This window comes from Chlorocebus sabaeus, chromosome 24 (genome assembly GCF_047675955.1).
Source record: "Chlorocebus sabaeus isolate Y175 chromosome 24, mChlSab1.0.hap1, whole genome shotgun sequence".
NCBI classification, from domain to species: domain Eukaryota; kingdom Metazoa; phylum Chordata; class Mammalia; order Primates; family Cercopithecidae; genus Chlorocebus; species Chlorocebus sabaeus.
The window spans coordinates 27,421,349-27,434,457 of NC_132927.1; the positions used below are offsets into that span (position 1 = coordinate 27,421,349).

General features: G+C 43.0%; 1 protein-coding gene across 1 annotated transcript in view; it reads right to left on the bottom strand.

Moving 5' to 3' along the window:
• The window catches only part of PYGL (glycogen phosphorylase L), a 41,635-nt gene extending 28,684 nt beyond the window's left edge, over nucleotides 1-12,951 (bottom strand). Inside the window, exons 1-3 of the mRNA XM_007986668.3 lie at nucleotides 12,600-12,951; nucleotides 5,512-5,613; nucleotides 2,859-2,937 (exon numbers count right to left, since the gene is read on the bottom strand). Of these exons, the coding sequence (XP_007984859.1) occupies nucleotides 2,859-2,937; nucleotides 5,512-5,613; nucleotides 12,600-12,842 (424 nt within the window). The 5' untranslated portion in view covers nucleotides 12,843-12,951. The remainder of the gene's footprint in view (nucleotides 1-2,858; nucleotides 2,938-5,511; nucleotides 5,614-12,599) is intronic.
• Nucleotides 12,952-13,109: the final 158 nt, after the last annotated feature.

Consider the following 13,109-nt stretch of genomic DNA (forward strand, 5'->3'; position numbering starts at 1 on the left):
ATTCTGTGGCCAGCTCTGTTTCTTCCTGGCTCATGGAATTCTACTGTTGTTCAGATATTAGGTGATCATATGCTTCAGGGAGGCTGAACCAGGAAGTGAATCTTGCTCGATTGGTCTAATCTGCTAAGCCAATCATAGCAATTGTATTTCCTTCTCCATGAGCATACAATGACATTCAATCAGATGAGAGGTGCTAGAAAGTCTGTTGGGTATAGAGTTCTGGGAAAGATTTTCCTTGCTGCCATTATCTTTTTTTCCATGAGGGGAAAGACAAAAGGACCAGAGACCTGGAGTCCTGCTGTACTCCTGCTGCTGAATAAACCAGTCCTGGCATGGCCTAACCTCTGGAGTTCTTGTTATGTGATAACACATATCCTTGTTGAATGAACCATTTTTGCTGGATTTTCTGTTATTTGATGATGGGGCATCTGATCCAGAACAGTGAACCAACAGGCTGGGTAACGATCTGTCTTGTGGTTGGGTGAGAACAAAGGCGTTACACTAATCAGATTGTCCCTCCCAGGAATTTAAGCTGAGAAATACACAGAGAATGAGGAAGTATAGAGTAGGAATTAAAATTGACAAGAATATTGAAAGCTGTAGATCAAACAGAAAGGGACTGAATGAGGTTGGTTGTACAGCCCTTAAAACAGAGATCCACAAACACAAATGGTCTAGGCTTTCAAGATTTTCTAACATCGCCAGTCCCTATGCTCACATATGGCCTGGCTCTGCTCCCATTCCTGTTCTCTTTGAGCTGTGGCTCTTCAGCTTTTCCTGAGTCGTGATCAGATTATCCTTAGAGGGGGTCCCAACTTAGATGAGATCATCTAATGAGAATTCTCAGCTTTATCAGCCTCTTCACTCTGACTTCATCAGTCAACTTAAGGAGCGATGTCATGAATGTCGGGCACAGAGTTAACCTAGCCAACGAAGATTGAGGGCTTGGGCTTCACATAAAAGGTAGGCAGGCTGGCTTTTATTCTTAGATGTGCATTTCATCAGCGCTGCTGGCCTTCCTGCAGCCCCATAGAAAGCCTACTAAACTGTCAGATAATTAACTTCACAGGAAGGTGGCAAGTATCCCACAGGCATTGTTTTATTTTGTTTTGTTCATTATTAATGGCAATGTTAAAGCACACTGTGACTAATGTACTAAGGATGAAAAAAAATGAAACAGATGCAAATGGATTTCTAGTAATTTGAGTGTATGCAAAATCAGAAGATTTTTGAACAATGTCTAAAAGAGAAGAGATCATTATTTTTCATAGAATACAATCTGATACATGTGAGGTGGTACATTTTTATTATTAAATTTAAATTTCACAGATAATACATTAATGCATCTTCCTTAAAAATATTAAGTTACAGACAAAAAAATTTATTATGCCAGCATCCCCAGTTCTGCACTCCTCCCTACAGGAGGTCATAGGGAACAGTTTAGTATTTAGAATTCCAGACCTTTTATTCTACATATTCACATTATATACCTATGTACACACACACATATACACACCCATGCACACACATATATGTCTGGAATATATATCTTCCAGATCTTTTTCCTACATATTTACACACATACACACATATATTCACAGAAAATATTTAATTTTTAAAAAACATAAATGGTATCACACTGTATGGCTTTAATGCAATTTGATTTCTCTTTTAATTTGGATATTTATCTAGGAAAGTACATCTAGGTCAATTTTGTTCTTTGACAATCGGTGTAGTACTTTTATAAACTATACTGTAACAATTATTTTCCCCACATGTCTTCTTACGTGTGTTCTTCTTTAGGGTAGATATCAAGTGGAATTACTAGGTTATAGAGATGGGTATTTTCTAAATTAATGGAGCTGGTATTATATTTTTAGTGCTTTCCTATATATTTGCTGAAAAATTATTCCCTGAAAAAAGCAAAAAACTCAAATTGTATCTATACACAAAAAGGACATTAATTAAAAAACCATACCAATAATATTAGTGTATCATTGCCCACTAGTCAATCAAGCAGTCAAGTGCACAAGGCAAGACAATGGTTGACCAACTGCGGTCATGCCTCTGACCTGGAGTCTACCACTGAAAAAATAAAATAAAATAAAACAACAGCAACTTAACTCAGGTCATGCCACACAAAGATGTGAGTTGAGAATCTTTGAACAAATAACAGTGAAGTAAAGGCGCTACTTTTGACCTAGATGTACTTTCCTGGATAGATCTCCAAATTAAAAAAGAAATCACATTCTATTAAAGCCATACAGTGTGATTATGTTTCTGAAAAATTAAATGTTTTCTGTGAATATATATGTGTGTGTGTGTGTGTGTGTAAATATGTAGAAAAAAGGTCTGGAAGATATATATTCCAGACATTTATGCGTGTGTGTGTGTGCGTTTGTGTGTCTGTGTATATGTGTGTGTGTGTGTGTGTGTGTGTGTGTGTACAAATGTATATAATATGCATGAATATGTAGAAAAAAAGGTCTGGAATTCTAAATACTATACTGTTCCCTATGACCCCCTATAGGGAGGAGTGCAGAATTGGGGTAGTGATCAAAGTGGATGCTAGCATAATAAATTTTTTAGTCTGTCATTTAACATACCCTTACATGCATAGGAAGGATCTGGTTAACTGAGTTTTAAGCAGTGTCTCTTTTGTTCAAGTTCCCATCTCTACTATTTGTGTAGAATTGATCAAACCAAAGTTCAAACTCAAGAACAAATACATCTACAACCAGGTCATACCTTGCACTTCTTCTAGGAAGCCTGTCTGGTTCTTCCACACATGGTCATGCATGGCATCTTAGATGTCTTCAATCGGCCAGACAATATAATACACTCACAATGTCACTTACCAGCAAGTCTCCCAAGACCACCATTGCCAAGTCCAGCATCTTCTTCAATTTCTTCTAACTCTTCTATATCCAATCCAAGCTGGTAATGAAGGGAAAACAGTATTGGAAGCAGATACAAATTCAGGCCATTCAGAGGGACAGCCATTTCCTACAGCTCTGGGTAGAGGTTTTCAGGTTTAGCTGTGTACCTAAACTAGCATCAGCTCCCTTGAAGGTTGTTCTGGCATCAGATACTGACTGCAGAGGCAAACTGTATGAGATGGTGCAGCTGCAGCATAGAGGAGAGTGTAGGCTCTAAAAGTCCATTATTGACTCTGTAACTTCCTATATGACCCTGGGCAAGCTACTAACTCTATGCCTCAATTTTCCTATTTAAAAAGAGTGGAGGCTAACAGTACCTACCTCATTGATGATTGCTGTGAATTAAATAACATTATACAAATGAAGCATTTGGAACTATTCTTGGGCAGATACCCCTCAATAAATGTTAGCTATTATCATTGAAAACATTTTGTGTGTGTGTGTGTACAGTAGGGTTAAAACCTCAGGAACGGTCCAGTACCAAGCTGATATTAGTTGGACTGAGAGGTTTTGAAAATGACCAAAAGGCCTGAGGTCAGACGTTCCTGAATGGACTAAAGTTCATCTTTTCATGACCACAGCATATTTACTCAGTAGGGTCAAAAGTTGTTAACTCAAAACCAGCTAGTGAGTCACTGCCCCGGAGACCTGGGGCCTGACAGCAGGCAGGGAAACCGCAGTCCTGCAATCCAGCTGGATGGGGTAAAATCCTTTACTTTTCCCTGGGGTGGATAAGAGGCTGTGGGAAGCCAGGCAGCATCTGTGAATTTGGACATGGATGGGACTGATTGCCAGCCAGCTCCCTGCCCCAAAGTGCTGGGGATCACACAGCAGAGTCCACAGCGCCACTGTGCACTTGGGACAAAGCTCTGCAGCCCTGGAGATCACACTGCATTGCTCATTTTACAATGAAAGAATTGTTGGTCAGGCAAATGACTTGTTCTATGCTTACCAGATGCAAATCTAGCCCAGGCATGGCTAAAGGTGGTCTGTTGTGAAACAACTGGGTTCTTATCTGAAAGTTAGGCAACCCATGAAACCGGCTATTTTTTTAAATGGTAAAATAGTTTGCACATTTAAAAACAAATGTGGAATATGTACCAACGCTTGAAGTTGTGCCCCAGTTTCCATGGAGCCACCTATTTGGATCCCTACCTTTATACCAAAAGTTACTTTCTCACACAGGTTTTGAGAACTGTATCTTACGAGTTCAACCCTGGTTATGCTTCTGTTCAGTGTTAAAGGGGCTTTCAAATTTGCTCTCTGCAGATTAGAGCTTACTAGGTTCCTTGTGTAAGCCAACTGCTGGTGCTAACACTCAGCATTTTTAAATTCTAAAAATGTAAGTCTACAGTGTGATACAGGCTGGCACGGTGGCTCACGCTTGCAATTCCAGCATTTTGGGAGGCCAAGGCAGGTGGATCACCTGAGGTCAGGAGTTCAAGACCAGCTTGGCCAAAATGGCGAAACCCCATCTTTACTAAAAATACAAAAATGAGCTGGGCATGGTGGTGCATGCCTGTAATCCCAGCTACTCAGGAGGCTGAGGCTGGGAGGTGGAGGTTGCAGGGAGCTGAGATTGTGCCACTGCACTCCAGCCTGCATAATAGAATGAGACTCTATCTCAAAAAATAAAAAAGTATGTTACAAATTTTGAGCAAGTAGACATGGATCACGTCACCCCGCCTGGCTATAGGCCACTCCAAGGGAGGGATGTTATTTTCAGCTGATATTAGGGGAAGGAGAGGGAAGGGACATGGAGAGGACCTGCAGGGGTTCTTTCCCAGGAAATACTCCATCTAACCACATACGTGTGGGTTAAGTATGACCTGGTTGTAGATGTGTCTGTTCTTGAGCGAAGGACACATGAGGGGACAATCCTACGGCAAAGGAAAGGAACAGTTTGAACAGTCTCTTATTTAGAATTTGTCTTTGCAAATACACATTTCTCTTTTCAACCACATTAAAAAGGTTAAGGACTACCTGTTTTGGGTGTGAAGGTACCTGAAGCTCAGGAAAGAAAAAGTTAAATACGTTCATGAAAACAACTTAGTACATTAGGGTTAATACTTCAAGCTCCTCCTTTAAGGAGGAAGTGTATTTTACTTCTCAGTAAGCAACAGAGAAAGTATGACAACAGAATTTTTAAAGGTGATCATTTTCACAAATTGCCTTGATACATGAATAACAAAGTTTGATCATTTCTTAAAAATGAGACAGAAGCCCAAAGTAAAGCTTGTGATTCTGATAGCAGAAGACTCAAGTACTTTTAAAAAGCTTGTTCAGACATTAATTTCTGAAATGTAATTTGTGAGCAATGCTATCAAAGACTTTCATTGCAAAAGAAAATTCTCATGAGTCATAATGAGTTCTCTAACTTCTTTTTCTGGTAGTTCCTCTTAAATGAGAGATGATCAGTGATGTATATTTTTAAAAGTTTGTAATAGCCACATCTATAGAGGTGATTTTTCACTCTTATTTCACTTTATTTTTTTGTTTAATGTCCCCAAGTTTCCTGAAGTGCACATGAAATTTAAAGAGACAGGATGAGAGATATCTAGGAACAATGTACCTGGTAAATGGCTTCATCACAGGCATTTTGCAGACCGAGGTTGATCATGGTGTTCTGTAATGTTCGGCCCATGTAAAATTCCAGAGAGAGGTAATAAACCCTCTGAAATAAAGAAAAGAAAGATAATGTTTCCTTTAAGAGATCAACCTTACTTAACATAAAAACACAAGGTCATCTGTTAGGTCACCCATAATAAACAAATAGGCAGAACTATGTCACCACAGGTTCAAATGAGACTCCTGTCAGAGGTGTTTGAACCAAAGCGACTGCATTTTGAATAGGGGCTGGGTAAAATAAGGCTGAGACCTACTGGGCTGCATTCTCAGAAGGTTTGACATTCTAAGTCACAGGATGAAATAGGAGGTCCGCACAAGATACAGGTCACAAAAACCTTGCTGATAAAAGGTTTTCTTTGCCTCCTTTTTAATGATTCCAAATTAGCATGGACTTAAGATATTTAAAAATATTTCAAAATCTTTTCTTTTCTTTTTTAAAGACAAAGTCTCGCTCTGTCACCAGGCTGAAGTGCAATGGTCCAATATTGGCTCACTGCAACGTCCACCTCCTGGGTTCAAGCGATTCTCCTGCCTCAGCCTCGGGAGGAGCTGGGACTACAGGCATGCACCACCATGCCCGGCTAATTTTTGTATTTTTAGTAGAGATGGAATTTCTACTAAGGCCAGGATGGTCTCCATCTTTGACCTTGTGATCTGCCCACCTTGGCCTCCCAAAGTGCTGGGATTACAGGCGTGAGCCACAACACTTGGCCTCAAAGCCTTTCTTAAAGACTTCTTTCTTGGTAAAGAAGACAGCCAAAACCCACCAAAACCAAGATGGCAACGAAAGTGACCTCTGATTATCCTCACTACTCATTATACACTAATTATAATGCATTAGCATGCTTAAAAAAACACTCCTACCAGCGCCATGACAGTTTACAAATGCCAAGGCAACGTCAGGAAGTTACCCCATGAGATCTAAAAGGGGGAGAAACCCTCAGTTCCGGGAATTGCCCACCCTTTTCCCAGAAAATTTATGACTAATCCACCCCTTGTTTAGCATATAAACAATAAATAACCATAAAAATAGCCAATCAGCAGCCCTCAGGGCTACCCTGCCTATGGAAGAGGCATTTTTTATTCCTTTACTTAATTTTTTTTTTTTTTTTTTTTTGAGACAGGGTTTCGCTCTTGTCCCCCAGGCTGGAGTGCAATGGCGCTATCTCAGCTCACTGCAACCTCTGCCTCCCGAGTTCAAGTGATTCTCCTGCCTCAGCCTCCCAAATAGCCAGGATTACAGGCATGCGCCACCACGCCCAGTTAATTTTTTATATTTTTAGTAGAGATGGGGGTTTCTCCCTGTTGGTCAGGCTGGTCTCGAACTCGTTACCTCAGGTGATCCGCCCACCTTGGCCTCCCAAAGTGCTGGGATTACAGGTGTGAACCACTGTGCCCGACCCCTTTACTTTCTTAATAAACTTGCTTTCACTTTACTCTATGGATTTGCCTCAAATTCTTGTGTGAGATCCAAGAACCCTCTCTTGGGGTCTGGGATGGTGACTCCTTTCCAGTAACACTCCTATAAAGATGTATGAAGGACTAAATAAAAGTGTTACTGACACCAGGTTTTGACAAAGCACTATTTTTGGCAAAGTAATTCAGTATCCTTTACCCCCAGGGAGAAAAAAGCAAACTCATCTAACTAACTAGATTTAATGTTTTGTGTTTTCCCCCTCCTGTTCATGACCCTCATGAATAAAGCATAGGTTTTGGACAAAGAGAAGTCAGACTGCCATAGCTCACCATTCATTCATAAAATATTTATCGGGCACCTCAGTGGGTTCCGGTAAGGTGGGTTGGCCATGACTACCTCAAGTCATCCAAGAAACACAAATATTAACTCCCACACACCCCATGGCTAGAAAATATTCCTCCTTGACTGATTACTGCAAGAAATTTTACAATTTTTATAATTAATTAATTAATTAATTTATTTATTGAGACAGAGTCTCCCTCTGTCACCCAGGCTGGAGTGCAGTGGCACGATCTTGGCTCACTGCAATCTCTCTCTCCCAGGTTCAAGCAATTATCCCTGCCTCAGCCTCCTGAGTAGCTGGGACTACAGGCAGCCGCCACCATGCCCAGCTAATTTTTGTATTTTTAGTAGAAATGGGATTTCGTCATGTTGGCCAGGCTGGTCTTGAACTCCCAACCTCAGGAACTGCCTGCCTCGGCCTCCCAAAGTGCTGGGATTACAGGCGTGAGTCAAGCGCCCGGCCTATAATTAATTTTAGAATCAAATTTTTCTATAAGATCTGTTTACTGGTAAGTTCCTTATGTACAAGAAGATACCTAAGGTTTACTGGTGTTTGTTCTTATTGAAATTGGAAATTTCTCTATTGACTTAGACATTATTTGCCTTTGACATGCTAAAAGTCAGGCAAATGCCATCAGATCTGAAGGTGAGAGGTACAACGGTCAAACCTGCTGAAAACCTTTATATACAAGCACAGTTTACTAATTAAAAAAATAAAATAGAACCAGTGAGTAACTTCATCATCTCCTTTTACAATATCTTACTCTCCATATCATTTATCCTCTGCTTCTCTACTAGACACAAAACAAAATGGCAAAAATCTGTAAATGCACCAACATAGTTACCTCAAATTTTAGGGATTGCCCCATTTCCGTAAGATAAGAAGTAAAAAAAAAGAAAAAAAAAAGAATTTGGCCCATTAAAAAAAATTGTGAACAGAATTCAGTATAATAAAGGCCTATTATCATATTTAACACACTAGTTACACATAAATATTTAAAACAAAATATTATTTGAAAATGTCAACTTGGAAATTTCATTCTTTCCCATTTTCCTTTTATGAACAATTGAATTCTAAATTTCACAACAAATAGTCAACATCCATGTCCTAATGGGCCACCTAACACTGCTTTCCAGAACACATCATCTTCGTTTTCATCCAAGTTGTTTGAATGTCTATAATGCTGTTACTAGAACCCTCACCAGCTATTAGATGCTTCAAATGATTGGATGAAAGTACATTTCTGCGGCAGACATAGGCAATGGCTGGTGCTCTAGTACGTGATGACTGCTGTCACAGGAAATAGTATTCTAAGCCACAAATACCCATTTGGATAATATTACCCAGTTTAAAAAAATCCTTCCCTGTGTGTATTTTCATTATCTCTATAACCATGATGTTTTGCCTTTTTCTTTTAAATAATCTATAAAAACCTTGTTTATATAGTATATGTTCCACACTTGCAATTGTGAGGTCATACCCCCAGGAATAAGGACTACATCTGTATTAAGTTTCTTTGCCTCCCTTTTAATGATTCCACATTAGTACGAAGTTAAGTCTTCTTAAAAATACTTCAAAGTCTTGCTTGAGAAATACGTGGTTGCTCAAAATAAAGTAAATGAGAAAATACTTCCTTGCATGACAGGCTTTATAAGGACAGGAATGTACGGTGATTCCCTATTTTCTCACAAATAACTTTTTGGAGGTAATCTCTCCTTATATTTGGGAATACATAAGACCTTAAAAAATAGATCTTTGCCATTTTCTTAATTAATGGTCTCTAAACATTTGTTACATATGCCTAATAGTAAAATATATGAGCCTCTCCAATATACCTTATAAATTACAAGCATGTACTATGATTACTAGTATTTTATGTAAAAGTGGATATTTTCAAAAGACTTATAAAATAAAGAAGATATAACAAATATTTTTTAAATATGTGCTTTATTTTTATCCCCAGCATTAGTCAGAGGGCCTGGGTACTTCTGGGAAGACCTCTAGAACACCTGTCAATAAACCTGAGACTTGCAGGTCAGGCAAGAGTTGACATAGAAATGTGGTAGGAAAGACACTGCAAGTGAGTTGGGGGCCCCGCAGTGGGGATTAGTTTGTCGCGAGAGCAAGGTGGGTACAGAGGGTAATGGAAGATAACAAGGGAAGAGCAGGCCCACCTGGACGGAGAAGGGCTTTTGAATACTTGCTTAAGGACTATGGCAGGCAAGAGGAGCCAATGATAACTGAGCAGGGGGCAAGATGTGTTGCTTTAGGAAGCTTAAGCAAACTACAATGCACAGAATGAGATGAGATCGTATACTCCAATGCCTTCAGGAACTAGGCAGAGAAAATATGTGTAACTGAGGTCACATAAAGCAAAGAAGAGTACCGGTCTAAGAAGTGGAGTATGCAAGTCCTGCCCACAGGTGCTAAAAATTAAACTCCTGAAAAACGTCTTGGCCGACAAAATATGTCTGCTATCCTTATTCAGCCTCAGGCTGCCAGTTTTACCACTTCTAGAAAGGAAAATAAGCACGTAGAAGTCTGCTACAACAAATGGGTAGCTAGAGCCTCACCAAGGCAGGAAGACAGAATGGAGGAGAGCAGGTCATTCAAGGGAACCTACAGAAATTGGCAAACAGTTGAACGCCAAAAAGTGAGACTAAAGTTTGTGTCTGGATTGTCAAGATGACAATGGCATTAAAATAAAAAACACAGAGGCCAGGCGTGGTGGTTCACGCCTGTAATCCCAGCACTTTGGGAGGTCGAGGTGGCCAGATCACGAGGTCAGGAGTTCGAGACCAGCCTGGCCAACATGCTGGAATCCTGTCTCTACTAAAAATACAAAAATTATCCGGGCATGGTGGCATGCACCTGTAATCCCAGCTACTTGGGAGGCTGAGGCAGGAGAATCGCTTGAACCCGAGAGGCGGAGGTTGCAGTGAGCTGAGATTGCACCATTGCACTCCAGCCTGGGTGACAGAGCGAGACTCCATCTGAAAACAAAACAAAACAAAACAAAACACAGAAGATGGGGCAGGATTGGAAGAAATAATGGTTTGAGTTTTTAACATGTTGAGTTTGAGGAAATAGGAAGATATCTAAGTATGTTCACTAAACACTTAGAAATGTACGCATAGAGTTTGAAAAGGAATTCAAACTTGGGATCCATATTTGGGATTCATCTGCATAGTTATTAGAGAGCAAGGGGGGTGGGAAAGGAGCACACACCTACTGGCTCTAATTTATGAGGGCAGGAACCATCCTGTTTAGACAGACGACTGTGATGGAGTAGATATTTGATGAACACGTGTGGAATGAAACATGTTCATTGTTGTATCCCCAGTGTATCACTATCAGAATACCTGGTTTATACACGTCAGAATTCCTGGCTTATACCTGCACTCACGTAGAAAAGGAAAGTCCAGTGAAGAAACTAGCCAGAGAACCAGGAAAACCATAAAGCCCAGCATATGCCAGTGAAGGAAAAACATACAAGACTCTCTGGTGCTCTACGATGCTGAATGCTACAGAGGCGTGAGTGTGTGTTTCTAATATATGCTCAGTGTCCCACCCTTCCGCTTAAAATTGTTAAAAATAATTTTTAATGAAAGGCGCAGTATGGTGTACTTAGTAGCATTCCCTTCGTGTAAATAAATTTTTAAAAGATAGTGGCCGGGTGCGGTGGCTCACACCTGTAATCCCAGCACTTTGGGAGGCCAAGGCTGGAGGATCACTTGAGGCCAGGAGTTTGAGAGCAGCTTGGCCAACATGGTGAAACCTCGTCTCTACTAAAAATACAAACTTAGCTAGGTGTAGTGGCGGGCGCCTGTAATCCCATCTACTCAAGAGGCTGAGGCAGGAGAATCCCGTAAACCCTGGAGGCTAAGGATGCAGTGAGCCAAGATGGCGTCACTGCACTCCAGCCTGGGCGACAGAGTGAGACTCTGTCTCAAACAAGACAAAACAAAACAAAACAACAAAACAGTAAATATATGTATACATAAAGTGCTTTCTAAGGTGCATTTAAATTTTTAAGGATACATTTTAGCATTTGCTACCCCGGTGGAGGCCTAGGTCTTTGGGGTGAAGAAGAGTTACTTTGCATTTGAAAGCTGTTACAGCTGCGATTTCTTACTATAAGAATTTACATTCATTTCCTTTCTTAAAAATTCTTACGGGGTTTCTTGGGCATTGGGATTATAGTCCATTTTTTTCACACCTTTACATATTTAAAAAGTTCTAATAAACGTTTATATATATTTCTCACTGCCCCTGGGATGTATCCCAATATTTTATTCTTTCCAATTTGTCTACACCTGGCTTCTCCAGTTTCCCCTCCCAATACAGACTCACACCCGCCCTCACTCCAGCCTGCACACAATCCTTCTCCCTGCCATGTCCTCCCCAGTCCTTCCCAACTGCCTCTCGCCCTCTTCGCAAATTGTCAGGCAGAGATATTGTCCCTCTGTAGGTCCAAAATCACCCTAGGGAGGTCTCTGCTCCCGTTCCTACGCCGTGGATGGAAGTGGTCCCTGACCAGCCTTCCTCAGCAGCTCTGGGGGCAGGCCTCGGGGGTGGAGGGGCTAAGGGTGCGGGGAGTGTGTGTCTCCGGGGAGTACGAGTCCAGGGCACTGCCTGGCCCTGGGCCTTCTCTGCGCAGGACTCACGGAAGTGCGGGAGCTCCGAACCCGACTCACCAGAATGGGTGGGCGGAGCTCTACGCTTGGCGCGGGACCCTGCCCCTCCTCTGCTCCACACTTAGGCAGCCACTCCCAGAGGCCTGAGACTTATGACCTTTTCCCAGTTCGCTATTTGTCTCCCCTCCCTAAACACCAAGCTCCAGCAAGGCAGAATTTTTGTCCCTTTTGTTTAGGGCTGAGTGTGCAGGGCAGAGAACAGTGTCCCGCACACAGGACAAGAGGCGCCCGTCACCTCTTGATTGAATGCTGAGAGTCAAACTTCCAAAAGTTTGTGAAGGGACAGGCGAGAGGGGCCTGGGCTTCTGCCCACCTGGCGGTTTCTAGGGGAGGACCGCACAGTGTTTGGGCGGGGCGCTGGCGGTGGCACCTCGGGGACATGAGTGCGGCATCGGTGGGGAGGCCGAATCTGTCCCCCAGGCTGCCCGCCCACAGCCTAGACACGTCTCCTCTGGACTTCAGGGCAAGGACCGGGTGCAAGGGACCGCTCTGAGGGGTCCTCCACCTCGTCGCTCCCGGCCGCGACCGCAGACTCCGAGTCCGGGCTGGATCCCGGCCCGCCCGCCCCCGGGTACCTTGGGACACTTGTCGTAGTAGTGCTGCTGCGTGCGGATCCAGCGCCCCACCAGGTGGTCGCGCACCGTGTGCGCCAGCGCGAAGTAGTAGTCGCGGGGGGTGGCCACGTTGCGGTCCTTGACCAGCGTGAAGTGCAGGTGCCGGTTGAAGCCCTTCTTCAGCTCTGCCACGTTCTCCACGCCCACGATGCCGCGGATGCTGATCTGCCGCCGCTTCTCCTGGTCAGTCAGGGGCTTCGCCATGGCTGGGGCGGCGGGCAGCGCAGAAAGCTGGATGTGCGGCCGGAGGCGCGGGGCTGCCGGGCAGGGGTGGAGTCGGCCCTGCCGCGCCAGCGGCTTTCAAGGCGCACGAAAGTTTGGGGCCCGCCCCCTCGGGCGGTGCTGCACTCCCTTGGCGTCCTGGCTCCTGACCCAGGCCGGAGGGCAGAGGAAGTGCCCGGCCCCTCCTGGGGCTTTGGGGCCGCGGGTGGGCTCCGGGGTGGGAGCCGAGGTCCAAGCGCCGGCGAGACC